Below are 26,268 nucleotides of genomic sequence, written 5' to 3'. Positions count from 1 at the left end.
AGACCTATCTCACTACTAAATTCGGATTATAAAATTTTCACGACCATAATAGCTGAAAGACCGAAAATATTCTTGGTAGAATTTATACATATGGATCAAAACAGCTTTCTGCCCAAAAGATACATAAGAAACAATGTTAGGATTATACTAGATGTTTTGGAGTATTTCGAAGAGAAACAAAGAGAAACAAGTGTTCGATGATGTTTGCTCCTTTCTCTAGGACTCTGTCTTTAAGCTGGACTTCAAGAGCCTGGAAGATGGCAAAGGCAAAAGTCCCTATGACCCAAATCATACCGCGGCCTCAGTTCTTGCAGGTAAGGGAGAGCCCCCCCCCCCAACAATGACCTACCGCTCAAATAAGACAAGAGAAAGAGACAAGAAAAGAAGAGCCATGTAAGATCTCACGTGGAATCCTTTGAAACTTTCATCTTTCCTCCCTCCATGTGCCTTGCAAACTGTTGAGATCAGCTGGCACTCTTGGCCAAAGGTGCATTTGCTGGGATGGTAGTTCATCACCTTAAAGCAGTGCCCTCCAGTGGTGGGTTGCTGCTGGTACGCCCTAGTTCTAAGAACCAGTAGTGCTGGCAGCAGGAGCTTCCGCCTGCCCACCTGGGACGCTTCTGTGCATGCGCAGAAGCTTCTGCACATGCGCAGTAGCATCACGTGCAGGTGAACCGGTAGTAAAGAGTTTTAGAACCCACTACTGGTGCGCTGTCCCCATCTGATGTCTTGAGATCTTTCTCACGGGTGAATATTTTGAACATTCTCTCAGCTGTCAATGGAGATTAGGAAGGCAGAAAGCTTTTGAAACACCTCTCCTTTTGTGCTGCGCAGGTGAAGAGCTTTATTCTGGTGTGGCTACTGATCTGATGGGCCGAGACTTCACTATCTTCCGCAGCCTGGGATCGAGGCCTTCTGTCCGCACCGAGCAGCATGATTCCCGATGGCTCAACGGTCAGTGGAGGGTTTGTGAGAAGGGGAGAGGGAGGAGGGTGAAAGAAATAATGTTCTTTAAAGTACAGTGGTACCTCTACTTAAGAACGCCTCTACTTAAGAACTTTTCTAGATAAGAACCGGCTGTTCAAGATTTTTTGCCTCTTCTTAAGAACCATTTTCTACTTAAGAACCCGAGCCCAGAAAAATTTCCTAGGGAATTTTCGAGCAGCACGAAGGCCCAGCCAGTTTCCTGCCATTCTCCCTTTAATCCCAGCCATCTCGGGCTTTTCTGGTCCATCAGAGGAGCCTTTCAGTGGTGCTTAAGGATGCTTTGGCAGTCTAAAGTGAACAAAGCATTTTCCTTTCTCTGGGCGCTTGGAGAGGGAATAAATCTCTGCCAGTGCCCAGAGAAAAGAAACGCTCCCTTCGCTCTGGGCAGCAACTATCCTCCTCCTCTTCTTCCTCCTCCTCCTCCCATCCAAATTCCAAGCTTTTATTTCTTTCCTAGTGGGTTTGCACGCATTATTTGCTTTTACATTGATTCCTATGGGGAAAAAATGCTTCTACTTACAAACGTTTCTACTTAAGAACTTGGTCACGGAACAAATTAAGTTCTTAAATAGAGGTACCACTGTATCAGGGAATCCAGAATTCATTCATCTCTCTCCTGTCCTGTGGCAAATCAAGTTGCTCACTTGTTGTTTTCTAACTTATGAGTGGAAGCTGCCACCTAGTGATCAGAGCTTGTCATTATTGCAGCCTGAGAGTTCAGAAGGGTAAATAAAGGCGAAGAGAAAGTGGAAGGGGGGAAAAAAACAGTAGAATGCTCCGCGGGATAGTGTGTTTTCTGTTTTGTTTATTATAATTCATTTTTCAGCTATTTTACATTGCTGTATTCAAGTTTAGGGAAATAGCAGTTTGGATGATTACACCGGAAACTGGGATTATAAATCCCAACACATCAAAGGAGAACTATTGGGGAAGGCAAACCTGTGACTTTTCTTTCTTCTAAATATCCTGCAGTTTGGACCAACTAGTTGGCTTTCTTCTCACTTTTTGTCCAAGGACAACAGAGAACAACTGAATTTAATGATGGAAAAAATCAGGGAATATTGTTAGGGTTTGGTCAAAACTGTCAAGAAGTTGCCTGTGACAGTGCAACCTGTTTTTTTTATGTGCAGCCCATAATAAACAGGTGGAACTTCAGCCATACTGCCATAGCCTCAATATTGACTCTTTATTTTTTTTTTAACCACACTTGTGAACAATCCCGGAATCACAGTCCCATGAAATTCTCTTACTTTGGCATAGATGTCAAAGGAAAATATCTGCTAAAATTTCAACTTAAGTAGAAGGAAAACCAGAATCTAAGAAGCATATTGTCTCTGCAACATTGCCTGTTTCTTACCTTGCTTTTCTACCCCGTCTCTAAGGCAGCCATTTGCAAACCTAAAAACAATGGCCTGCATTGCTTTGTCCCACATTAACATTCTCTTCTATTTCTTTGTCTCAAGAACCCAAGTTCATTGATGTCTTCTGGATCCCAGAGAGTGAGAACGCTGATGATGATAAGATCTTCTTTTTCTTCCGGGAAACAGCAGTGGAAGGATCCCAAGGCCTGGGCAAACAAAGTTTTGCACGCATTGGGCAAATTTGCCGGGTAAGATTATTGTATGGGCTCCAGTTCTAAGAGGAGGACGTTCAGGGGGCTTAGGAGTTAGACAAAGTCTGGTGAAGATAGATGGCTAGCTTAGGAGTTGGCCCTGACTATATTGAAAGGGTAAGGATCCTTGCCTTAAAGGAAATGTTTCCAAGGAATTCTACAGCAACAATTGAAGTATCCAAAAAGGATTCCTGGACAGCAACGCTTTGGAAGCAGTAAAAATCAACCTCTGACCCGTGTTTATGAAAATTTCCAATCATTCATGTCATGGTTGTCCCAAATGTGCTTTTTTCCAAAAGGCAGTTGGATGCTCCTGTGTTTGTTTGTTTATCCTTAGAAAACATTTCGCTTCTCATCCAAGAAGCTTCTGAAGAGCTGAAGAAGTTTCTTGGATAAAAAGTAAACCATTCTCTAAGAAAAAAAAAAGATCCAAGTTGCCTTTGGATAACCTCTCACCCACCCACCCCATTTTATGATGTGCATTAAGTTCTATCTCCAACTGAGCCCATTTACATTAACATTTGGAGCTCCTTGAAGGTCCCTGAATCAGCTAGTCTCTACGTACATCACTTTCTACGCTCTCCAACCAGCTTTTTTTTATATATGTCTCTTTTTCTTCCTTTAGAATGATATGGGTGGCCAGAGAAGCCTGGTGAACAAATGGACAACATTCCTGAAGGCTCGGCTGGTGTGTGCAGTACCCGGCACTGATGGAAATGACACTTATTTTGACCACCTTCGTGAGTGATTGATTCTTCGGGGTGCACGGTGGGAATGGACCTAAATGAGGGAAATGTTGTCAAACTATCAAGCAGCTTGGAATGATGCTGACTGAAGGAATAATACATCAATCCCACACTCTTAAGTCCCTCACTAAAATAATCATTTTCCTTCTCTTTTCTGCTCCAACTGAGCAATTCTTGAAAGATTCTTTTTTTTTTGTTTCTTTATTTTTTGTATTCTTGATCTTAAAATAGGTCTTCTCCCAGTTAAAATAGTTAAGTTAAAGCTGAGTTCAGATTGTGTCCTTCTTCCTTGGTGGTGACCATCTCCCCTCTCACATTTGACTATATAGTCTGTAGAGCGGAAATATAGGCATGATAGTACATTTTCCCCCTTTTTAGTTCAGATGTGCTTGGAATTATACAGTTTTACAATTATACATAATTATACAATATGTTGATACAGTTCTACAGAGGAATCATTGAGTCTGTCATCTGCACCTCTATAACTATCTGGTTTGGTTCTGCAACCCATCAAGACCAACACAGACTTCAGAAGATAATCAGAACTACAGGAAAAAAAAATTGCTACCAACCTGCCTTCCATTGAGGACCTGTATACTGCACAAATCAAAAAGAGGGCAGCGAAAATATTTACTGACCCCTCACATCCTGGACATAAACTGTTTCAACTCCTACCCTCAAAACATCACTACAGAGCACTGCACACCAGAACAACTAGACACAAGAACTATTTTTTCCCCAAACACTATCACTCTGCTAATCAAATAATTCCCTCAACACTGTCAAATTATTCACTAAGGCTGCATTACTATTACTATTAGTCTTCTCACCGTTCCTATCACACATATCCTCTCACTTATGACTGTATGACTGTAACTTGTTGCTTGAATTCTTATGAGTTATATTAATATTGATTGTTTCCTGATTGCTTTTGTTTACCCTATTCTATTCTATTCTATTCTATTCTAAACAATGGTAAGAAAACTTCCAGTAAATAATTTGGCTTTTTAAACTTATTACCATCAGCATTATTATACTTCCAATCATATTACTACTTTAGAATGAAAAGAAACATTCTTTACAAGTTAACAATTATATATATTTTTTATTTATTTATTTATTTATTTATTATTTATTATTTATTTATTTAGATTTGTATGCTGCCCCTCTCCGCGGACTCGGGGCGGCTGAAATACAGAAACGTTTTATCCCAGTTTAATAAGACAAACTTTTTCCTTGAAAAATGTCCATTTGCAATCTGGCTTTTCTGAATGTTAATATAATTTAATGTTCTCCATGTCCTCAGAATTACAACAGTGAAATCACATAATTTTAACTTTCAGATATTACCATCTGGTGTTCTTGTCTTCTTACAGAGTTGATTTTTGGCAACTTCTTCTTTTTAAAAAACAGATTTAACCCAGTCTTCTGCAACTTGGATTCTTCGGATAGTTGTACTATCTCATCCCATTGTCCCCAGGCAATATGAAATTAGGCTGTGATGGCTGGGCATTGTGGGAATTTTTTTTCTTTTTGCCAAATAATTGCACTGGCAAAGGCTGGCTTAGGATCTTCTAGAAGCAAGATGAACAGGGATGGGGGCTTGATTTATTCCTTCCTTGGTGAATGTTCTGATGTCTGGGTTGAAAGAAAGTCATTCTCAACTTTGGATAGAAGTCATTTGTTAGGTGCTAAGCTGTAGGGTAATTATTTCTTCCCTTCTTGTTCAACTTAGGTGATGTGTTCTTGTTGCCAACCAGGGATAAGCGTAACCCATTATTGTATGCAGTTTTCACCACTTCCAGGTAAAAAGAAAATAGTTTTTGTTACATCAGCAGTGGGCAGAGTTCAGGCTTCTTCTATTTACTTTGCATTTTCACAATGACCTTCGATCCATCAACCAAAGACAATAATATAACATAATGTAACATAATGTAACGTAGCACAATGTAACGGTGATGTAATACAATGCAATACAATACAATACAATTTTTTAATAATCTTCCATTGCTTTTAAAATTTTCTTCTCCAACCCCCAACCTCTGACAATATTGTTAAATGGAAAAAATATGCTCCCCAGTGCCTTTTGAGCGGAAGTCAGAAAAGCTCTATAATCCACATTATTAGATGGCAATGGGATACGCATTCTTTCCCAGTTTCATTTCTTTACTCTTCCTGTAATGTTCCTTTTTCTTCTGCTTACAGCACAGTCTTCAAATGTTCTGCTGTCTGCGTGTATCACATGAATGACATCCGCAGAGCTTTCCTTGGCCCTTTTGCTCACAAGGAGGGGCCTAACTATCAGTGGGTTTCCTATCAAGGCCGGGTCCCTTATCCCCGCCCTGGAACGGTACGTACATTGAATTTTGAGACCTTGAAATATGAAAAATAAAAGTGTATCTGCCCATGAAAACTCTAGAGATTGCGATGATTATTGAGTGATGTCTAACTCCCATCCAGGAAGAAGAGGGATCTATACTTCCAGAGTTTTGCTTTTGTTCTAGGAGATTTTGGGGGGGCTGGCAAACAATGAAAGAAAGAGATCAGAAGGGAGGGGCAGCAAGTGAGCTGCATAGAATGCAAAATTATTATGGGATTTGATTGAAATGGAAGGAAAGCAAAAGATAGAATGAAAGCCAAGTGAGGGAAATGGGGGGCTCCGGTAGGAAGCATTGATGAGTAGACCATTTTTCAATGTTTGGGATGTTGCCTCTCTTTACATTCCTTCTCTCTCTGAACTTCTAGTGTCCCAGCAAAACCTTTGGCACCTTTAGTTCCACCAAGGATTACCCTGATGATGTGATCCAATTTGCTCGTAACCACCCATTAATGTTTAATCCAGTACTACCCCATGGCCAAAGGCCGGTCTTCCTGCAAACCAACGTGGACCACATCTTCACTCGTATTGCAGTAGACCGAGTGGCAGCTGCTGATGGACATTATGATGTCCTTTTCATTGGCACAGGTATGTCTGCTTCCCTCCTCTTCTGATGAGTAAGCACAGGTGTTCAGGCCAAGTTTCTATTTCTTCCCCAACACTGTATTCTAGAGGACATCCCTTGTTCAAAGGTAGAATGTTTGAGTCCTTCTTCAGATTTGGCTCACAGCTTCAAGGAAGCTTATTTATTGTAGCAGAACCAAATATAGATCAGAGGTGCATAGGCAAAAACAAGTTGCCTCTCAATTGTAATTTTAATATTTTAGAAGAAAGAAGTCCTTAAATTCATTCAGAGGACACCTATTAGTTGTTTTAATGAATTAAATATTGTTTAAATAAAATCATATACAGTGGAACCCTGACATAAGAGCTGCTCTACTTAAGAGCAACTCGAGATAAGAGCTGGGAGGGGAGAGATATTTTTGTTCTACTTACAAGCCCAAATTCGAGATACAAGCGCCAAGGAGCTGTCTCCTGAAGCCAAACGCTAACTTCCGCGTTCGGCTTCAGGAGACAGCTGCGAAGCGGCGCGCGTGTTTTAAAGGGTTGCAGCCGGCCTGGGGGGCTCGGGGGGGTGCTTGCAGCTTTCTTTCTTGCTCTTTTTCTTTCTCTCTTTTACCTTCCCTTCCTCTATTCCTTCTTTTCTTTCTCCTTCCCACCTTCTTCCCTCCCTCCCTCCCTTCACTCATTCCTCTCTTACTCTCCCCTTTCATAAGTTTCCTTGCTTCCTTCCTCTGTTCCTGTCCCTTCCCCCTTTCTTTCTTTCTTTCTTTCTTGCTCTTTTTCTTTCTCTCTTTTACCTTCCCTTCCTCTATTTCTTCTTTTCTTTCTCCTTCCCACCTTCTTCCCTCCCTCCCTTCACTCATTCTTCTCTTACTCTCCCCTTTCATAAGTTTCCTTGCTTCCTTCCTCTGTTCCTGTCCCTTCCCCCTTTCTTTCTTTCTTTCTTTCTTTCTTTCTTGCTCTTTTTCTTTCTCTCTTTTACCTTCCCTTCCTCTATTTCTTCTTTTCTTTCTCCTTCCCACCTTCTTCCCTCCCTCCCTCCCTTCACTCATTCCTCTCTTACTCTCCCCTTTCATAAGTTTCCTTGCTTCCTTCCTCTGTTCCTGTCCCTTCCCCCTTTCTTTCTTTCTTTCTTTCTTTCTTTCTTTCTTGCTCTTTTTCTTTCTCTCTTTTACCTTCCCTTCCTCTATTTCTTCTTTTCTTTCTCCTTCCCACCTTCTTCCCTCCCTCCCTCCCTTCACTCATTCCTCTCTTACTCTCCCCTTTCATAAGTTTCCTTGCTTCCTTCCTCTGTTCCTGTCCCTTCCCTCTTTCCTTCCTTCCTTCCCACCCTCTGTCCATTCATTCACCCATTCCTCTCTTGATCGCTTAAAGCCGGTCCCTGGTGCAAAAAGGGTTGGGGACCTCTGTCCTACAGGATTGGGTGGCAGAGAAGTTGAACATATGTAAATTTAAAAGTTTAAGAAAGTTTACAAGTTAAGTGAAAGAAACTTCATTATTCATTTATATGTACATGTACATTTCTTCATTAAAAACATGTCTTTCTGCATAATTTAGACTAACTTTGTGAGTTTTTTGAGGGCTGGAACCAATTAAAATTATTTACATTAATTCCTATGGGGAAAAGTCGTTCGAGATAAGAGCTGCTCGACTTAAGAGCCCAGGTCCGGAACGAATTAAACTCGTATCTCGAGGTACCACTGTACTGATTTTTGTTTCTCCTAACCACATCAACTTCACTTTCTTGGGTCTTCCTTTTTTGAAACATAGCTCCTAGCAGCCTGTTCAAAGACTATTTTAAGCCTGATTTTACTCTTTCTTCAGCCACCGCCTGCAGTTCCTTTGCTTTTGCCACTGTGTTTTTCTTTCAATGTTATATATTTGCATATGTATAATATATTAATTTGGAAATGTATATGACCAAAGCAGCCATAAACAACCACAACTCCAGAACAACCATGATCCCAGGAAACATGCATTTACTTGTCATTCAGGCATATCATCCCATCATTCTTGTATAAATGAAATGCAAAATTACGTTTGGCCTCCATGGTGTATTAATGATGGGAATTAAATCCTTACTAACTTAGAACTGTATAAATTTGTTGTGGTTGGCTCACGACCAGTTCCTCTGGCCACTGATTTTGACACAGAGGAGCCGGGTCTGTCAGATCAAAGAAGACCTGTCTGGCTTAATGAGGAGTGAAGGGGAAGGAGAATGGGATGTGGAAAGTGCCAGAGAGGCAGAGAAACCTGGTGAGCCCGTAGCATCTCCAATTAGAACTTCATCTGAGTCAGACAAGGAAGGGGTGATGGATGATCCCTTTCTAAATGTCAGGTTCCGTAGAATGCTGGGATGCCAAGAGCAGCTGCGCAGACGCAGACAGAGAGTCTAAGTCACAGCTGTCAGTAATCAAAGATGCCAAAGCAGGGTTAAAAAGGAAAGGGCTTGCAGAAGGCGGTGTGGGGATTTATCGTTCAGATTTGAGAGAGAGGTGTTGACGCTTCATGGTTTCGTTTTTCCTTTGGACACTTTTGGGCATTTTGACACTCGAGCTAAGTGAGTAATTGGCTGACATAAGCCAGAGAGACTTTTGTTGCCAGCTTCAGTTATTAACCCTGACCCTTGGACTCATAAACCAGCATTTCTCTTGCTGTGGCATTAAGCCAATTGTGTACATAAAGAAACATTTTGCCTTCTTGCAAGCGTCTGTGTGTGTATTTGTATAATTGTCTTGTTGGGTGGCCAGCCAGCCAGGCAGAACAAAATTCAAGTCCTATCTGTTAAATTCACATATAAAAGAAGAGGCAAGTCACAGGAACAGTTCAACACCTTTATTATCCATTAATTAGAACTAATACAGACTGCCAGCAGGCTGCGGGGAACCTGCTTTTAAGGACTTCCCTGAAGTCTGCTAGCTACTGACAGTAATTCATTTCTCCCGCTGCTAGATTAGCCAATCAGTGGTGGTTATGCAAATTGCTACTACATCTGTCTATATGTAACACTATCCATGGCAAGAAGTTGGAAAAGGTTATTGGGGATGAAAACCAGGGGTAAAATTCCGCATGTTCTGACAGGTTCTGGAGAACCAGTAGTGGAAATTTGGAGTAGTTCAGAGAACCGGCAAATACCACCTCTGGCTGGCCCCAGAGTGGGGTGAGAATGGAAATTTTGCAGTATCCTTCCATTGCCACACCCTCCAAGCCACGCCCACAGAACTGGTAGGGAAAATTTTTGAATTTCACCCCTGATGAAAACTATTGCATAGGAAAAAAAAACCCATACCTCATCCACATTGCAGTCTTGATCAAACTGGACCCCTTAATAATTGCAATAGTGTTTTTATTTGCAAATGCTACAAGAAATATGTTCCTGACTTCCTACATCATAATCAGTCACGCCCCAGGCTGATGATTCAATTTCTCCTGGGTTCTTTTATGCTGTGAGATTAGCAAATCAATAGATATTGAAATCAAGGCCCTTGAAAATAGTAACCAAGTATATTAAATAGCAACCAAGTATATTAATATTAATCAAGTATATTTCTCAATCAGATGCACTCCATTGATACTGAACAATAGTCAACATATTTGCGTTTTGTCTGTAAACTGATTTGCATGGCTTGAAACTTCCATGTTTTCTCTTAGCTATGGAGGAAAAACAGGACTGTAGTTTAGCCAACTCACCTGCCTGTAATCTCTCTCTCACTTTGTTTTTGTGCAAAATGGTTTATGCTTTCCCTTTGCCTGGCAGACGTTGGCACAGTCTTGAAAGTCGTCACTGTGCTGAAGGACTCACGGCAAAATATGGAAGAATTGCTGCTAGAGGAACTTCAGGTATTCAAGGTGAGTTTGAACAACTGAAGTCATCTAGTTTGACCTGGGGCAAGAATAGCTACTTTTTAACACAATATTGAATTATACTTTATTACGTAAGGGCCATTCTTTATCAAGTGGACAAGCTGAAATTGAAGCCTTATTTGAAAAGAAATCATCACAATCACAACATATATGATAGAAAAAAATGTGCCCTTTCTAAGGAAATAAAAATGAAGATGATTGAAGGTGAGAAAACAGACAGTGATAGAAAAAAACATACTCTTTCTAATGAAAATGATTGAAGGTGATGAAACAGAGCTCTCTGTTTCTCACCTTCAATCATCTTCATTTTATTTCATTCGAAAGAGGACAATTTTTTCTATCATATATGTTGTTTCTGTGGTAGTTTCTTTTCAAATAAGGCTGCAAAAAGTAGTCATGTGGACACCTGGTCCACTTGACAAAGAATGACCCATAATACAAGTACCATAGATGCTTCTCCCATAGTTGATGGAATTAACTCAACTGCATATATTCTCCGAGAAGCTAGACTAAATTATCATTAGCTAGTTTGTAGTTCAGAGGATGGCATCAGAAGGATACTTAATTGGACCAATGAAAAAAATTAATATGTGGAGAGAATACCAAAAATGTTGATCCAATCATTTAAGTCCCTAGAGTTTAAATTTAGCTTCAATCTCAATTGTTAAACCTAAATTGGCTGTACCATAGGAACACCCCTTACCCTTATATGGACTCTCCTGATGCAAGGCCTCATTGGTTACTGAACATTTCCTAGAGCAAGGCAGTCGGGACTCTCCATTCCCCAGGTTGACATTGGTTAAATTAATAGGAATGTACAATGCATTTGGTTTGAAGGTTGATTTAGATTAGAATGAATGTGTCTGCCTGCCTGCCTATCTGCCTATTTCTGTCTGTTAGCAATAGCAATGCATTAAGACTTATATGCTGCTTCACAGTGCTTTACAGCCCTCACTAAGCAGTTTACAGAGTCAGCCTATTTCCCCTAACAATCTGGGTCTTCATTGTACTGACCTTGGAAGGATGGAAGGCTGAGTCATCCTTGAGCCTGGTGAGATTTGAACTGCCAAATCACAGTCAGTTGACAGTCAGCACAAGTAGTCTGCAGTACTGCACTCTATCCACTGAGCCACTGCAGCTGTACCTCTGCCTCTGCTTCTATCTCCAACTCCATCTCTAGTTGCTAGGAGCCTAAAACACTTGATGGCACATAATCAGAGTGCCTGGGACTACACATATTAGCATCTGTGTGCAATTCCTTAAACCAAAAAAAATATTTTCCCAGAATCAACAGTAGAAAGCAGCCAAACAATCCTGGCAAAAGCCATGATGAATGTTATCTTCAAATCCTTGTTGACTGCAGAATATTTTTTCCTCTGCAATTCAAAACACTGCCCAACCGTACCAGTTGATGTGATCAATGACTGATCACTGATCATGTATTACCACCAGAACCGCAAATATCAATATTGGGATGGCTGGGTTAAATCAAGCACTGTCCTAGCCATTGTAAGTACTTCTACTTTTCCAGCTTCAGTGCAAGGCCCCACCAGAGAAATGAAAGCCGTGTCACCCTTTCAATGTAGACCAGACAAAGAAACCCAAGTTAACATATAAAACAATACTACTTTTAGTATAATGTTCTGGTAACATACTCTTGCAAGTCTGTGTGTGCTTATCCCATCCCTCCATTTAATTTCCTGAGAAATAGGGAAGAGTCCTGTCCTGGCACTTTCTCAATTTTCAATCTGCCCTGGTCTCGGATTTCTGTCATCTGACTGTTGTCTTGCTTGCTTGCAACTACAACCCTGCAGTTTTTCAAGATGATTCCTTCTACTACCCCTTACTAGCAGTTATCGGGAGGACTTCTTGAAAGGTAGTGATTTTTAAACCAGCAGTTCAGTACCCTCATAATTATTTCCATTTCTCTTTGACAGGATTCCTCTCCTATTACTAGCATGCAGATCTCATCCAAGCGGGTATGTAGCTCAGCAAAATAAAATTAAATTAAAAAAATTAAAAATGGGAAGCGATTCTTGAAAACCAAGAGAGAAACTTGCATTGACTAATAAATAACTAAAGTAAATCATTACAGGTGATTTATCTGGTAGTAGAAGATGATCAGAATAGGGCTAGTTATATGTATGCATTTCTTCTGTCCAAGATACACTTTTTTATGATGATGATGATGATGATGAAGAAGAAGAAGAAGGTAAAAAACATCATATTGCATTCAAGTGTCTTTTCCTTGAGTGTCCATGAACAAAATAAGTAAAATGCACCATTGTTAGCTTAATTTCCTGTTTGGCTGTCTACTATCTACACAAGTTATAGATCCCTACTAGATACCTTGTTTGTGATTTAGATGGTTCTGATCATATCCATTCTCCATTTTCCTCTCACGTATTACAGTACATTCATTAGACTGGTACCTGACAGCTTAGGTTAGGCTTCATAAACAGCTTCTCAAAACAGTAACCCGTTTGAAGCAGGAAGTTATTATTTTTACATCCAGATAATGGGTGGGCCCTAAGAAGACTCTGTGGTTTTTGTCTTCCAACAGCAACAGCTGTACCTGGCATCCAGGACTTCCATTTCACAACTGCCCTTGCACCGTTGTGGGATGTATGGCAAAGCGTGCGCAGAATGCTGCCTAGCGAGGGACCCCTATTGTGCCTGGGATGGCACCACCTGCACTCGATACCTGCAGAATACCAAACGGTATGACTACAGATTAGGCTCTGTAACCTTGGGGGCCAATCCTATTTGCATGGCTCCTGGCAGTGGGGGTATTCTACTGGTTTGCACTGTTCTGGGCAAACTGGTAGCAGCAGTGACAGGATGCTCTGCCCACCCACCTGCCCGGACATCATCAGGGACACTCTGCGCATATGCAGAAGGTTCTGTGCATGTGCAGAAGGGCCATGTGTGAGCTCATTCTCCCATGTCAGAACTGATAGCAAAGGTAAGTGAATACCACTACTGGCTCCTAGATATAATCAGCGAAGGGTGATTATGCAGACCTGGGGCTTCAGGTCCAACCCCAGAAGAATGCTTGCCAAATCTTTCCATACTCTTTCCCAACAGGCGATTCCGACGCCAGGATGTGAGGAATGGAGATCCCAGTATCTTGTGTTCCAGATGTGAGTGCTCTTAAATCTGCTCACCCAATTGAATTGCCTGGGCCAAAACAAGCTGGGGGCTTTTCTGCTAAGTGTCTTGTGGGAAACCAGTTGTCTTTACATGGTATGAGAGCTAAGGTACCACGTTAAACCTAAATACCCGTGTTTTGGGGAGTATAAGATGCACCTTTCCCCCCCCTAAAGCAGGGTGAAAATTTGTGTGGCTTATATACTGAATGTAGTCCTGCCCAGCCTCTCAAATGAAGGTTTTCAGAGGCTGAAAACAGCCTGTGGAATCTCCATTTCAGAGGCTTTTTTTACAGCCTCTGAAATCTCAGTTCCAGTCATTAAAATGCTCATATCTATCAACCCTTCTAGGCAGAAATAGCTTCTTTCATTCACAATTCACATGGATTCTACATGGGTTGGTTAGTTTGTTTTTCATGGGTGCACATATCCTGCTCTCACAGGTACTTCAAGGAAGTATTCTCTTTCTACAATGTTTTGATGCTTCTTTCCTGATAGTTGGTTTTACTACTGGACTTGGCCTTCATGCCTATGTGTTCCTCATCAATTAACTCAGAGGTCTTCAAACTTGCATCTTTAAAACTTGTGGACTTCAATGAATGGGATAACAGCGACCGGTTAGGTCCCACAGAGTTGGCCTTCTCCAGGTCCCGTCAACAAAACAATGTGGTCTGGCGGGACCCAGGGGAAGAGCCTTCCCTGTGGTGGCCCCAACCCTCTGGAATCAACTCCCCCCGGAGATTAGGATTGCCCCCGCCCTCCTTGCCTTTCGCAAACTCCTTAAAACCCACCTCTGTCACCAGGCATGGGGAAATTGATTCCCCTGGGCTGTTTCCGCTTTACATTTGGTTTGTATGAGATGTACGATTGTTTTTTATATTAAGGGTTTTTAATTGTTTTAGTCATTGGATTTGTACTGTTTTGTTGTTGTGAGCCACTCCGAGTCTCCGGAGAGGGGGGCGGCATACAAATCTAATTAATAATAATAATAATAATAATAATAATAACAACAACAACAACAACAACAACAACAACAACTCCCAGAATTCTGAGAATAGAAGTCCACAAGTTTTAAAGTTGCCAAGTTTGGGGACCCCTGATTTAAGTGATAGATAGACATTCCTCATGTTATTCCTTTCTGATTTTGTACAGATCCTCAGAAAACCAGTGTACCAGAAAGGAAAATCTATGGAGTGGAAGGCAGCAGCACTTTTCTGGAATGTCTGCCTAAATCACTGCAGGCCAAGATTGTGTGGACATATCAAAAGACTAGAAGTGACCCTCGGAAGGAGGTAAAACCTAATTGCTTGTGCACACACTTTTCTACTAAAGGCAAAAAGTATACCAATAGCATCAACCAGCTATCATTGAGGAAATATAGAAGATGTCATCATTAGCTATTTTTGGATAATTGATTTGTCTGTAAAACGATACAGGTAGTTAAATGAGTTTTTGCTGCATTTTATGACTTTTCTTGCCTCTTGTTAAGCCAACCACTGCAGTTGACAAGTTAGTAACCTGGTTGTCAAGAGAATCTGGCTTCCCCGTTGCCTTTGCTTGTCAGAAGGTCACAAAAGGGGATCACATGATCCTGGGACACAGCAAAGTCATAAATGTGAAGCAGTTGCCAAGCATTTGAATTTTGATTACATCATCAAAGGGATGCTGCAAAGGTCATAATTGTGAAAAACTCACAAAGCAACTTTTTTCTTTTTAAAAAAAGAATATTTATTAATTTTTATGTATAAAAATAGAAAGAAAAGAAAAAAGAAGAACAAACAAAGCATATAAAGAAAAAAAGAAGGAAAAAAACAAGAAAAACAGACAGATGAACATATAAACTTGAACACAAAACAACTTTTTTCAATGCCATTGTAACTTTGAACCATCACTAAATGACCTCTTTTGAGTCAAAGACCACCTGTATAAAGTTATAGGGTATTTTATTTATTCAACCTTTCATTCATATATTCCAAATTGTATGACACTCCTGTTCTGCCCCAGCTACAGACCAGAGAAAACTGTAGCACACACTCACTTTGTTGAAACCTATATTTAATTGATTAACCACTACTAATAAACTGGCTTAGTAGTGTTCACACACAAATAAATTTTAAATCTATCTTTTCTTGAAAAAACCAGCTGTTAATTATACGGCATTAACAGCTGGCATAAATCCATAAAGTCATAAAGCAAAGATAAATAATTAGTCCTGGATATTGCAGATAGCTTAAGCAGGTTGGCAAGATGCCTGGAATGAGTCCACAAAACAGAAGCCAAAACAGATAAGTGCCAAGCCGGTGCAGAAGTTGGTGATAAATTAACCGCTTGCCACACTATCTATAGAAGGCCTGATGTTCATGGGAGGGGTGATCTTCATGAGGAAACAGATGCAGCCACAAAGCATTATTTCGAGTGGTTCAAGGACATCCTATGGCCACCCACCTGGGCAGAAGTGGAAAGAGGACTTGCCAGGATGGCACAATCTGAGTGGGCAACATGATATATTTGTGGGGGGGCAAGGCATGTGAACTTTCAACTGGGTGGGAGACTCAGTTTTAGGTTTCCCAGTGTAGGTGCCAGGATGGCTCTGGCAATACGTTGGAACTTTGAGGAGTACTTTGACTTGGACACGAATTTAGTTTGGATACTAACTGGAACCACGACAATAAGCTGAATAAAGGTTTTCCAAATAAGACACATACAATTGAACAAAGTATCAAACAAGTTGTTTCCTGCAGAATTTTTTCTGTCTTTATCATTCCTTAAGTAGATTTGGGGAGTGGCCAATTAGCCCCAAGCTTCCTCCCAAGGAGACCTCCTCCTATGTAGCCATTCCTGCCTTTTGGCAGCTCTGCGTACTCATGCATTAAGAAGAGGTTCCTTCTCTTCTCCCTCATCACTGTTGTGAGGTGCTGGAGGTTCTGAAGGCCCTGGCTGAACCTCTGCCTCTGGCACCGAGTCCTCACCAGCCTCCTCACTGTCCAACTCAGGTGCCAGCTGCATAGGTCACTTCCGCATTACCTCATTGGCCTCATCTCAGCCCTACCAGATGCAGGGGCTGCTGGCAAGTCACAATAACTCCATTCATAATGACTAGCTTACAACAAGGCCATGCAGAGAGAATTTGTGGATGCTCCAACACTGGAATTTTTAAAGAATATGTTGTATAACCATTTGTGTGAAATAGTGAAGGGTCTCCTGCCCAAGCAGCATGTTGTTCAGTTTGTAATCAAAGGTCTCTCTGGTAGCAATGATCCCTCCACCACGACCCCCTCTCCTTGGTGAATGTATGCAAGAAAATCCATAGGCTTTGACAGTAGTTAAGGGAACTAAATCATCTGCCGATAACCAAGTTTCTGTAATTACAGTGATCCCCCGCTCGTTGCGAGGGTTCCGTTCCAGGAGCCCCCGCAACGAGCGGGTTTTCGCGAAGTAGCGATGCGGAAGTAAAAACACCATCTGCGCATGTGCAGACGGTGTTTTTACTCCCACAGCGCTAGCGAGGAGCCGAAGATTGGGGGCGGCGCGGCTGTTTGCCGCCGGCATGGGGGGCTTCCTAGCAGCCCCCCAAACCCGGGTTGGGGGTCCGGGGGGTGCTGTCTCTCGGCGCTTTCGTGCTGAGTCCGGGAGCGAACTCGCTCCCCGACTCAGCTGGAAAGCGCCGAGAGACAGCGTGGACAGGCCCGTTCCTTGGCGCTGTCTCTCGGGGCTTTCCAGCTGAGTCGGGGAGCGAGTTCGCTCCCGGACTCAGCACGAAAGCCCCGAGAGACAGCGCCAAGGAACGGGCCTGTCCACGCTGTCTCTCGGGGCTTTCCAGCTGAGTCGGGGAGCGAGTTCGCTCCCGGACTCAGCTGGAAAGCGCCGAGAGACAGCGTGGACAGGCCCGTGCGGCGAGAATGAACGGCGTGGGCGGGCGAAGGGCGGGCGGCAGCGAGGAGTTTGCGTGGGCGGTGGGGAAACTCCTCGCTGACGCCAGCAAGAGGGGGAAGACTCAGGGAAGCCGCCCAGCAGCTGATCTCCCGGTTGCCATCTACGCATGCGTGCCCACGGGCACGCATGCGTAGATGGTATTTTGACTTCCGGGTTGAAAAATAGCGAAGTACCCTGTTCGCAATGGTTGGGGACGCAATAAACGGGGGATCACTGTAATGCTATGGATATTCTATAGTACAGCATGTAGGTACACAAAAATTCTACCTTTGAAACTAAAGAATGAGCATTCAACAGCAATAGTGAAACAGACGTATTCTTTAAAAGAGTAGATAAAGGAATAGTTGTTAGGCAGTGAGGACGAAGCTGATTACGAGTGCGCCATAACTTGGTTAGGAGTGATTGTTGTAGTACTGTAATGGTTGATATCTGCTCAATATGCTGGCAAGGTGTTGGCACTCCTGGGTCCTCCATGGTGCGTTTAGATACGTCCCAGAGCAATGCAATTATTTCTTGTTATTTTACTGTTATCGGCCAAGTTTCAAAGGCTTGGCAAAATGCCTAGAAGTCTTTCTCGCTAAGCATGCCAAAGCAGGAAAGTAGGTACTCACAGATACACAATTCTAAAACATTGTTTCCTGGTAAAATAAGTCCATTTGAATTTCTTCAGGTTGTTGAGAAGGCACCTGAAGGTCCCCTTTCAGCTGTTCTGAGTGGTTGAGTTTGGCGTGTGAAAAGAAACACCCTTTTGAGGTTGGCCAGCGAGCCTGGGGCTGGGGCGGACTTCTATTCCTTCCTCTTTCTGTTTCTTCTTTCCTTCCTTCCTTCCTCTCCTTTTGTTCCTACCTCTCCTCTCCTCTCTTCCCTGCTCTTAATATAATTAATCCAAATTAGACCAACTGAAAGATATGTTGGGCCAGTTGAATGCAACTGTTGATCCCACATTTATTTGAATAAATGTGAAACAAGGCTAACAAATTCAGATTAAGCTGTTGATATGGCTTCAGTCTTCTAAATGCATGTACTGTTTTTACACACACACACACACACATACTAAGGCAGAACAAATTTAAAATTAAACAATACAATAATAAAGTCCCCTGAAATCATCATTTAAGGCATTGCAAATGGAACATCAAATATTAAGAGGCATATCATCATCTTTTCTAGAAGACTAGACTAGAACAGAACAGAACAGAATTCTTTATTGGCCAAATGTGATTGGACACACAAGGAATTTGTCTTTGGTGCAATGTACATAAAAGAAAATATACATCGGTCACAAATCATGAGGTACAACACTTAATGATTGTCATAGGGTACAAATAAGCAATCAGGAAACAATCAATATCAATATTAATATAAATCGTAAGGATACAAGCAACAAGTTACAGTCATACAGTCATAAGTGGGAGGAGATGGGCGACAGCAGTGATGAGAAGACTAGTAATGATAGTAATGAAGTCTAATTAATAGTTTGACAGTGGTGAGGGAATTATTTGTTTAGCAGAGTGATGGCATTTGGGAACCTGAGTGGAGGTACTTGTATTATTAGAAGGACTCCGCTCCACAATTTTGGAGCAACATTAGAGAATATGCTTTCCTGTCTCTCTCTCAGACAGGCATTCCAATCACAGATCTGTTCTCAACCTTTCTAATGCCATGACCCCTTAATACAGTTCCTCATGTTGTGGTGACCGCCAGCCTCCAACAGAGCTTTAAGCTGATTGGCAGGAAGGTAGGCGGGACACCCCCGTTGTAAATGTTTGATTGGTCAGATTGTAAAAATACGTTCCAAGACACCAGAATAGAAGCTTTAGTTTCTAACACCATGGAAAATTTGTCTTTTCCCCTGGTCTTAGGCAACCCCTGTGAAACGGTCATTTGACCCCCAAAAGGGGTCCCGACCTCCAGGTTGAGAACCACTGCATTTTTCCTACAGATTTCCGTAATAAGACAATTTCAGAGTGAGACATAAAATCCCCCTGATTTTTGGATTGTTCATCCTAGTTTCATTTTTCTGTGTTTCATTTAGGTATTGCTGGATGACCGGGTCATCAGAATGGAGCGAGGGATCCTGTTGCGTAGTGTGCAGCGCAAGGATGCCGGCTTCTATTATTGCCATGCAACAGAGCATGGCTTCACCCAGGATCTGCTGCACCTCCAGCTTGAAGTGATCTTTGCCCAGCCATCTGACTCTCTCCCGCTCTCTTGGGAAGAAGAATCCACGCAACCTTTCCATCGCAAACTGTGGTATCAAGACTTCTTACAATTGGTGGATCATCCCAATCTCAGCACCATGGACCAGGTATGTGAGCAGTTATGGAGCCGCAAGAGCCACCAGCCCAAGAAAAAGCCCCCTCCTTTGCCCCCTTTATTCAACATCAAATCTAAAAGTCAGAAATGGAAACATCTGGAGGAAAAACGGAAAGCCCGCAGCCGAAGAACACACGAAGTGCCCCGTGCAGAAAGAGCTCCTCGGAGCACAGACATCTGGTGACTTTGCATAAGACGCACTTACACAAATCTCTGTGCCGGGAAGGGCCAGGGAAGCAGGGTGGGAGTATGGGAATGGGGATGGTAGGAGAGAAAGAGCAGGATCTTTTATGGCTTCTGCGACTGGGTGGAAAGAACATCCTTGCACAACAGCCCCCGTACACCAGATTGCTGCTTCTTCTGTAGTTTGTAGCGGGACTGGCAATGTTGGTGTGATTTTTCACTAGCCTGAAACCCTCCTAGAAGCACAACTGCTACTCTTCAAACTCTTGACAGGGAGCAACAGAACCTGAGGAAATGGGGCTCCTGGCCTGTCCATAATACACAACCAAAGATGAGAGTAGCAGCCTCCGAGGACCAAATGCACCAGAGGCCACATCCTGAACATCCTTGACCAGCAAGAAGACAAAAACAGGCGCTGGGAAACACAGTTCTTTTCTGCAAGGATCCAGTGGCGTCCAAACGGTTACCTAGGAATCTCTAGTATTCCTTGTTTCTGGAGCTTCCACTGATATTCTGTCCTCTCCTGACAAGGAGAAGACTTGAGTGCCTCTTGCAATGTATTCTGTCTAAACCCCGGAGGGAGATGCTGGCCCTCTTTCCTTTCCGTTCCTTATCCGAGCAGAGCTGTGCTTAAGTAGCCGCGGTGTGCTCCGCCTCCAGAAAAACACAACACAACCACTGATGTATTTATTAACAGACTGTTGACTGATGAATGTAGACTACCCCTGGGTGGCCATCAAGATTTAGCCTCCGATGGAGCAATTAGGGCTTGTTCGTGGCCAGAGGACTTTTCTGACTGAGATTTTCTGGGCATAAACCTGTATGAGAAGAAGTTTCAAGTTGTTGTGGTGGTGGTGATGCAAAAGCAGAGGAAACAAGCAGCAGAAATTGCCCTCCCCACAGCTGTATTTAGTCAAGGCCCCAGAGGATTTTTCACTAGGCAGAGACCCTTTCTCGAGAAAGAGCGGTCCAAAGGAGATCCTCGTTGTGAGCCACAGTTATCGGAGACACTTTCTTGTTCTGGAAAGCCTGCAGATATTGGACCTTGATTAGCAATCAATTGTGATCATTTGGATATATGAAGTAAACCAGCCAGTCCTGCTTTGAATTGTACAGTCTCACTCTTCCCTGCTAGACAGATCACCGTCCATCAACATTTGATTCCTATATCTAGAAATCAATAGTACAAGAGCAGACTAGATGGACCATGAGGTCTTTTTCTGCCGTCAATCTTCTATGTTTCTATATCAATCTGGTTCGAGATGGGAGCTGCTAGCCACCAAAGCTCAAGTGTAATTCTGGAGGGGTGGAGGTGGAGATCTGATGCCACCAAGAGCTCCCTTGGCTCATTTCCAAGCCTGTTTTGGAGCAATCTGTATGTTTGTACTCGGAAGGTTCATGCCATTCTCAGCCTTATCAGCAAACATGAAATAATCTGCCTTAAAAAAAAGAAAAGACCTGATCATTCTTTTGTTTGTTATTCTGGAGAAAAGGAAAGCAAACTTTAAGGTGCAGGTACTGAGGTGAAAATAATAATAGCAAGCTGAATTGCAAGCTGAGATCTGAGGACCAAGTCTGGAATACTCCAAGTGCACTGGAATTGGGTGGACAATAAATTTTGGAGGAGGGGGGGAAGGGAAGGAGAGAGAGAAAGAAAGGGATGTACAGTTTCTCTGCTGTGCTGTTTCAAGGCAGGTTCAAAGGTTGTGACTCTCCCTACCTAATCTAAATGAGATTTTAATGAATCATGGAAGGTGTGGTGAGTGAGCGAGAGTGACACGATGCTGGACTTTGTGGCAGTTTGGAGATACAGAAGAACTAGTAACTAGGCATTGAAGCGGCCTTGTAGACCTGTAACAATGCAATGTCAATTTCTAAATCCAGTTTCTCAATTTTACACTCTTGGATAAAGAATCATCCCGTAAGTGAGAGGAAAAAAATTTGAAATGATCACGCCATCTGAAGCTTTGATGAATCCCGAGACAGCAGAAGGGCTTTTTATAATTATTTATTTCACCTTTTATTCCTTTTGAGAGATTTCTGCAGCTGTGTCTGAAAGCATTTCTACTCATCTATGTAGTCTGAAAAAAACATCATACATAAAATGTTTGGAAGTTGGATCAAATCTCAGATGTTGTGCTTTGGGGTTTGTTTGGTTTTTTTCCTTTTTTTACAGTTTCTTTTTTCTTTTTTAATGAAGGGGTTTTTTTTGCAATGAAGTAAATCATTATAATAATGCTTTAAATCGGGGTGTCAAACTCGATTTCATTGAGGATCACATCTGGGTTGTGTTTGACCTCAGAAGGCCAGGGTGGGCGTGGCCAATTCGACATCACTTGTGTCAGGAACACTTGTGGCGCCTCTGCCAGCAAAAAGGGGTTCCCAAGCTCCATTTTCAGCTGCCACAACCTCCTGCAACCCTCTGCCAGTGAAAACAACATGCAGCCCTTCACAAACTCAGTTTTCGCTGGCAGAGGCACAGCGGCTGGTCCTTCACTGTTTCCAAGTGAGCCCCGCGGGCCAGATCTAATTGAATTTGAATTGAATTTATTAGATTTGTATGCCGCCCCTCTCCGAAGACTCGGGGCGGCATACAAATGCACCCTATGTGCCGAATCCAGTCCTCAGGTCTTGAGTTGGACACCCCTGCTTTACATGATGAGACACACTGCAAACAGGACTTCAATGTTTTTTGAAAATGGAAATGATTCCAAGAATTGTTAGTCGTGTTAAATAATAATACTGTGTAACTGCAGTTCTTTACTGCTAATGTCAATTCAGAAATACCATTTTCTTAGTGATTTGGAAAAAAAATATCTCCCTTAATGCTCATGGCTTCTGGATCATCTTTTTTTTAAAAAAAAAAATTGTAGTCTCAGATTCTGGAGAACTTTAACCCTAGAAGAGTGATGAAGGTGGTTGTGAAGATGGATGAAAAGAAGAAAAGAAAAATAAAGCTGTTTCACCACAGATGCAGTCTTTGTGGACCTATAAGGGAAAAAAACCTGAATTTCTGGGATAGTGTCCCAGGAAAAAATAGTTATAGTTTAGTTATAGTTTATTAGATTTGTATGCCGCCCCTCTCCGAAGACTCGGGGCGGCTCACAGCATAGCAATAATACAATACATTACAAATCTAACAATAAAAAATTAGATCCATTTAAAAGACATTAATAACATAATAAAACCCCTAGCTATGCAGTCATACACATTCAACATAATCTATCATGCAGTAAGGCCAAAAATATAATAAAAAGGGGAAAGATGGTAATTATCTCCATGCCTGGCGACAAAAGTGGGTCTTGAGCATATTACGGAAGGCGAGGGGGGGCTATTCGAATCTCTGGAGGTAGTTGAATCCAGAGGGCCGGGGCCGCCACAGAGAAGGCTCTTCCCCTGGGTCCCACCAGCCGACATTGTTTGGTCGACGGTACCCGGAGAAGGCCCACTCTGTGAGACCTAATCAGCCGCTGGGATTTGTGTGGCAAGAGGCGTCTCGGAGATATTCTGGTCCGATGCCATGTAGGGCTTTATAGGTCATAACCAACACTTTGAATTGTGACCGGAAACTGATCGTCAGCCAGTGCAGGCCACTGTCCGTTTCATAATGATGTATGAGTGCTGATTTTTTTCCTACCAGTTCTCATTCAATTTTATCAAAATTAGTTGTTGTTTCATCTTTTTAAAGGGAAAATTGAAGTGTACAAAACTAGTTCTTCAACACACACACACACACACACACACAACCATGATTTCTTCAAGGCAGGGTGAAATCCAGCAGGTTCTAACAGGTTCTGGAGAACCGGTAGTAGTTTGGTCAGTTCAGAGAACCAGCAAATATCACCTCTGAATGGCTCCAGATTGGAGTAGGAATGGAGTATTTGCATTATCCTTTCCCTAAGAGTAGGATGGGAATGGGGATTTTGCAATATTTTCCCTGCTACAACCACAGAACTACACCATGCCCACCAAGCCAAGCCCACAGAAACTATAGGAAAAAAATTGGATTCACCACTGCTTCAAGGTTTTGCAATCCCAGTGGCTTTTTATATTTCAACTTAATTGTAAGAAAAGATGTCCCACAAGGCTTTTCTCGTAGCAATGCCATTACCCTTGCTGTCCTTGAGACATTATTGGGAAAATTTATCCGTCCTCAGCACTGTAATTCTTGAGGGATTTTGAAATGCCATTGGACCCAGCTCTAAATACCAGGCACCAGGCAGAATATGATGGCTTCCACAGGCCTTGGAAACTGGACCACGGAGCAGAAAAGAAGTGCTTCCAAGACAGGGGTGCAACATGTGATAAGATTTTTCCAATACCAAATAGTCCACCACGGGTAGAGAAGTTCAACGATCCATCTGGTCAATTTTTATCAATGAAATGGAAGGAAGGAAGATCCACACCAGTTTTCCAAGGGAAAACTATCTTAGGAGGAAGAGTTGTCTGACCTACATGTTAAGCTCTTTTGTGTAGTCCCAATGTTGTAATGTTAAGCTGTTTTATGTAGTTACATTGCAACTTCACCCATGGGGTTCAGCCTCACATTTATTGCATGGTATGTTTTGTCCAGGGAAGGGCTACAAAAAATTTTACTACCACACTGTGGGCATGGCTTATTTTGTGAGTGTGGCTTGCTGGCCATTTGACCAGGTGGGAGTGGCTTGACAATCATGTGACCGGGGGTGGCTTAAAGGTTATGTGACTGGCTTAAAGGTGGCCAACTTGACGTCACTCACGTCAAGGGTTTGGGTTAGGGTGCTTGTCCTGTCCTTGCCTCAAAGAGATATAATTTCCCTATTTATTATTACTGAACATCCAAAATATACTACCATATTTAATTTTATGTATATATGCCATATATGTACATACATATTATACACAGGCACACAAAAATATACATTTACAATATAAACTGTACTGTATATGTATGTACACATACACACACAAGCACACAGCTCTTCTAAAATTATACACATTCAACCTCATTTACTGCAATAGGAAAAACATATCCAGAGCCCAGAAGGGGAAAAAAGAAAAAAAAATCAAAACTTGTCTATCGGTTTTGCCTACCTGAACAAAATTATTCTAACGATTCTGCATACCTGACCATACCCGTAGGAGCCCATCACTGGTTTTGTCCAAGAAACATCTCAGAACTAGGCAAAGACATTGCTGGAGCCAGATATATAAGGAATGAAGATTTCCCCACCATTTAATTAGTTTGATGAGAATTATTTCATATAGATTTCACTCTCTTTCCTACCTCTAGGAATTGAAATGGAGAGTCGGATGACATAAATTATATCTAATATCTCAGGGTATCATAGCTGAAATCAGCCTCTTTTGTACATGGTGAACTTGGCAATTTTAAGACTTGTGGACTTCAATTCCCAGGATTCTCCAGCCAGCTGGAATCCTGGGAGTTGAAGTCCACAAGTCTTAAAGTTGCCAAGTTTGGGGGGCCCTGGTCTACACACACCAGGTTAATTTGGTGCCTTACATGGAGGATACACTAGAGACACTTTGAGGCGCTCTGCCCGACTCGCCCGCCCAAGTTCTCGGTTCTCTTTTATTTACCAAGGAGCGGAGCGTTTCCAGGGCACCTGAAAATCGCCCCCAACACATTTGGCTTTGCGGGATTCCCCATTCTTTCACTGGAAGACTTTCGTTTCTTCCACGCTTGAGCCGCTGAACGGATCTCCGGATTTTATTTAATCCAAATAAATTTCATCCGGGGGCATCTTCATTTATAAAACGAAAGACCTACTCAGCCACGGGAAAGGAAGGGCGCAAGGTTGCCGTCCTCGCTGTCACTCACCATGCCCTCAAATAGGAACCCAGTGGATCCGGCAGATTCTGAGCTGCCAAAGTTCGCCTGGCGACGATCCAGGCTGAACAAGGCGGCTCCTTCCTTTGAATCCGGGGCTAGGAATTTTCTAGAAAATCTTCAGTTTCTGCTTCAAGCATCTTAAGGGCGATAGGGTTGTCGGTTCCTATAGGGTTGTGTGTCCCAATGACAATGAATTATTTTGCTTGGCACTCCTTGTCAAGCTATTTTTTTCTCCCTTTGGAGACCACTGACCCTTTCGGGTGGGGACGATGGGCGCGTTAGTCCTAGCATCTGAATGCGGGATGTGGCACATCACATTGACAGAGTTTAATTAAATTTACCAGACTTCTGCGCCGCCCAATCCCATGGTGGAACTCAGGGCAACTTGGTTGGAAGGGACCTTGCAGGTCATCTAGTCCAACCTCCCCCACACCACCCCCACGCCCGAGCAGAGGACCTTTACATCTGCCTCTTCCTAGGATCGAACTCACTCACAACCTCCTGATTGTAAGGCAAGAAGAGTTCCGGGAAATATTTTATTTATTTATTTGTTTGTTTATTTATTAGGTTTGTGTGCCGCCCCTCTCCGAAGACTCGGAGCGGCTCACAAATCTTGACAGCCATTCTGGTGGTGTCTCCAAAAACTGCAGCTGTTGTGAGTGTTAACGTCAATCCTCGCTTGGAGGATTCCCGGGCTTTTCCCC

The 26,268-nt window shown here is 42.5% G+C and overlaps 1 protein-coding gene across 2 annotated transcripts in view; it reads left to right on the top strand.

Annotated features, from left to right (window-relative positions):
• Positions 1 to 22,554, top strand: part of SEMA3B (semaphorin 3B) — a 65,166-nt gene extending 42,612 nt beyond the window's left edge. For both annotated transcript variants that reach the window (XM_070738774.1, XM_070738775.1), the window contains 13 exons: positions 221 to 314; positions 835 to 954; positions 2,451 to 2,596; positions 3,225 to 3,339; positions 5,081 to 5,150; positions 5,551 to 5,695; positions 6,091 to 6,310; positions 10,044 to 10,135; positions 12,088 to 12,129; positions 12,714 to 12,871; positions 13,238 to 13,293; positions 14,452 to 14,591; positions 19,268 to 22,554. In XM_070738774.1, coding sequence (XP_070594875.1) covers positions 221 to 314; positions 835 to 954; positions 2,451 to 2,596; positions 3,225 to 3,339; positions 5,081 to 5,150; positions 5,551 to 5,695; positions 6,091 to 6,310; positions 10,044 to 10,135; positions 12,088 to 12,129; positions 12,714 to 12,871; positions 13,238 to 13,293; positions 14,452 to 14,591; positions 19,268 to 19,732 — 1,863 coding nt within the window. In that variant the 3' untranslated portion in view covers positions 19,733 to 22,554. The remainder of the gene's footprint in view (positions 1 to 220; positions 315 to 834; positions 955 to 2,450; positions 2,597 to 3,224; positions 3,340 to 5,080; positions 5,151 to 5,550; positions 5,696 to 6,090; positions 6,311 to 10,043; positions 10,136 to 12,087; positions 12,130 to 12,713; positions 12,872 to 13,237; positions 13,294 to 14,451; positions 14,592 to 19,267) is intronic.
• Positions 22,555 to 26,268: the final 3,714 nt, after the last annotated feature.

The sequence above is a fragment of the Erythrolamprus reginae genome, chromosome 2 (genome assembly GCF_031021105.1).
Source record: "Erythrolamprus reginae isolate rEryReg1 chromosome 2, rEryReg1.hap1, whole genome shotgun sequence".
NCBI classification, from domain to species: domain Eukaryota; kingdom Metazoa; phylum Chordata; class Lepidosauria; order Squamata; family Dipsadidae; genus Erythrolamprus; species Erythrolamprus reginae.
The sequence above is the reverse complement of the archived record's forward strand: the minus strand, read 5'-3'. Positions and strand labels throughout refer to the sequence as shown.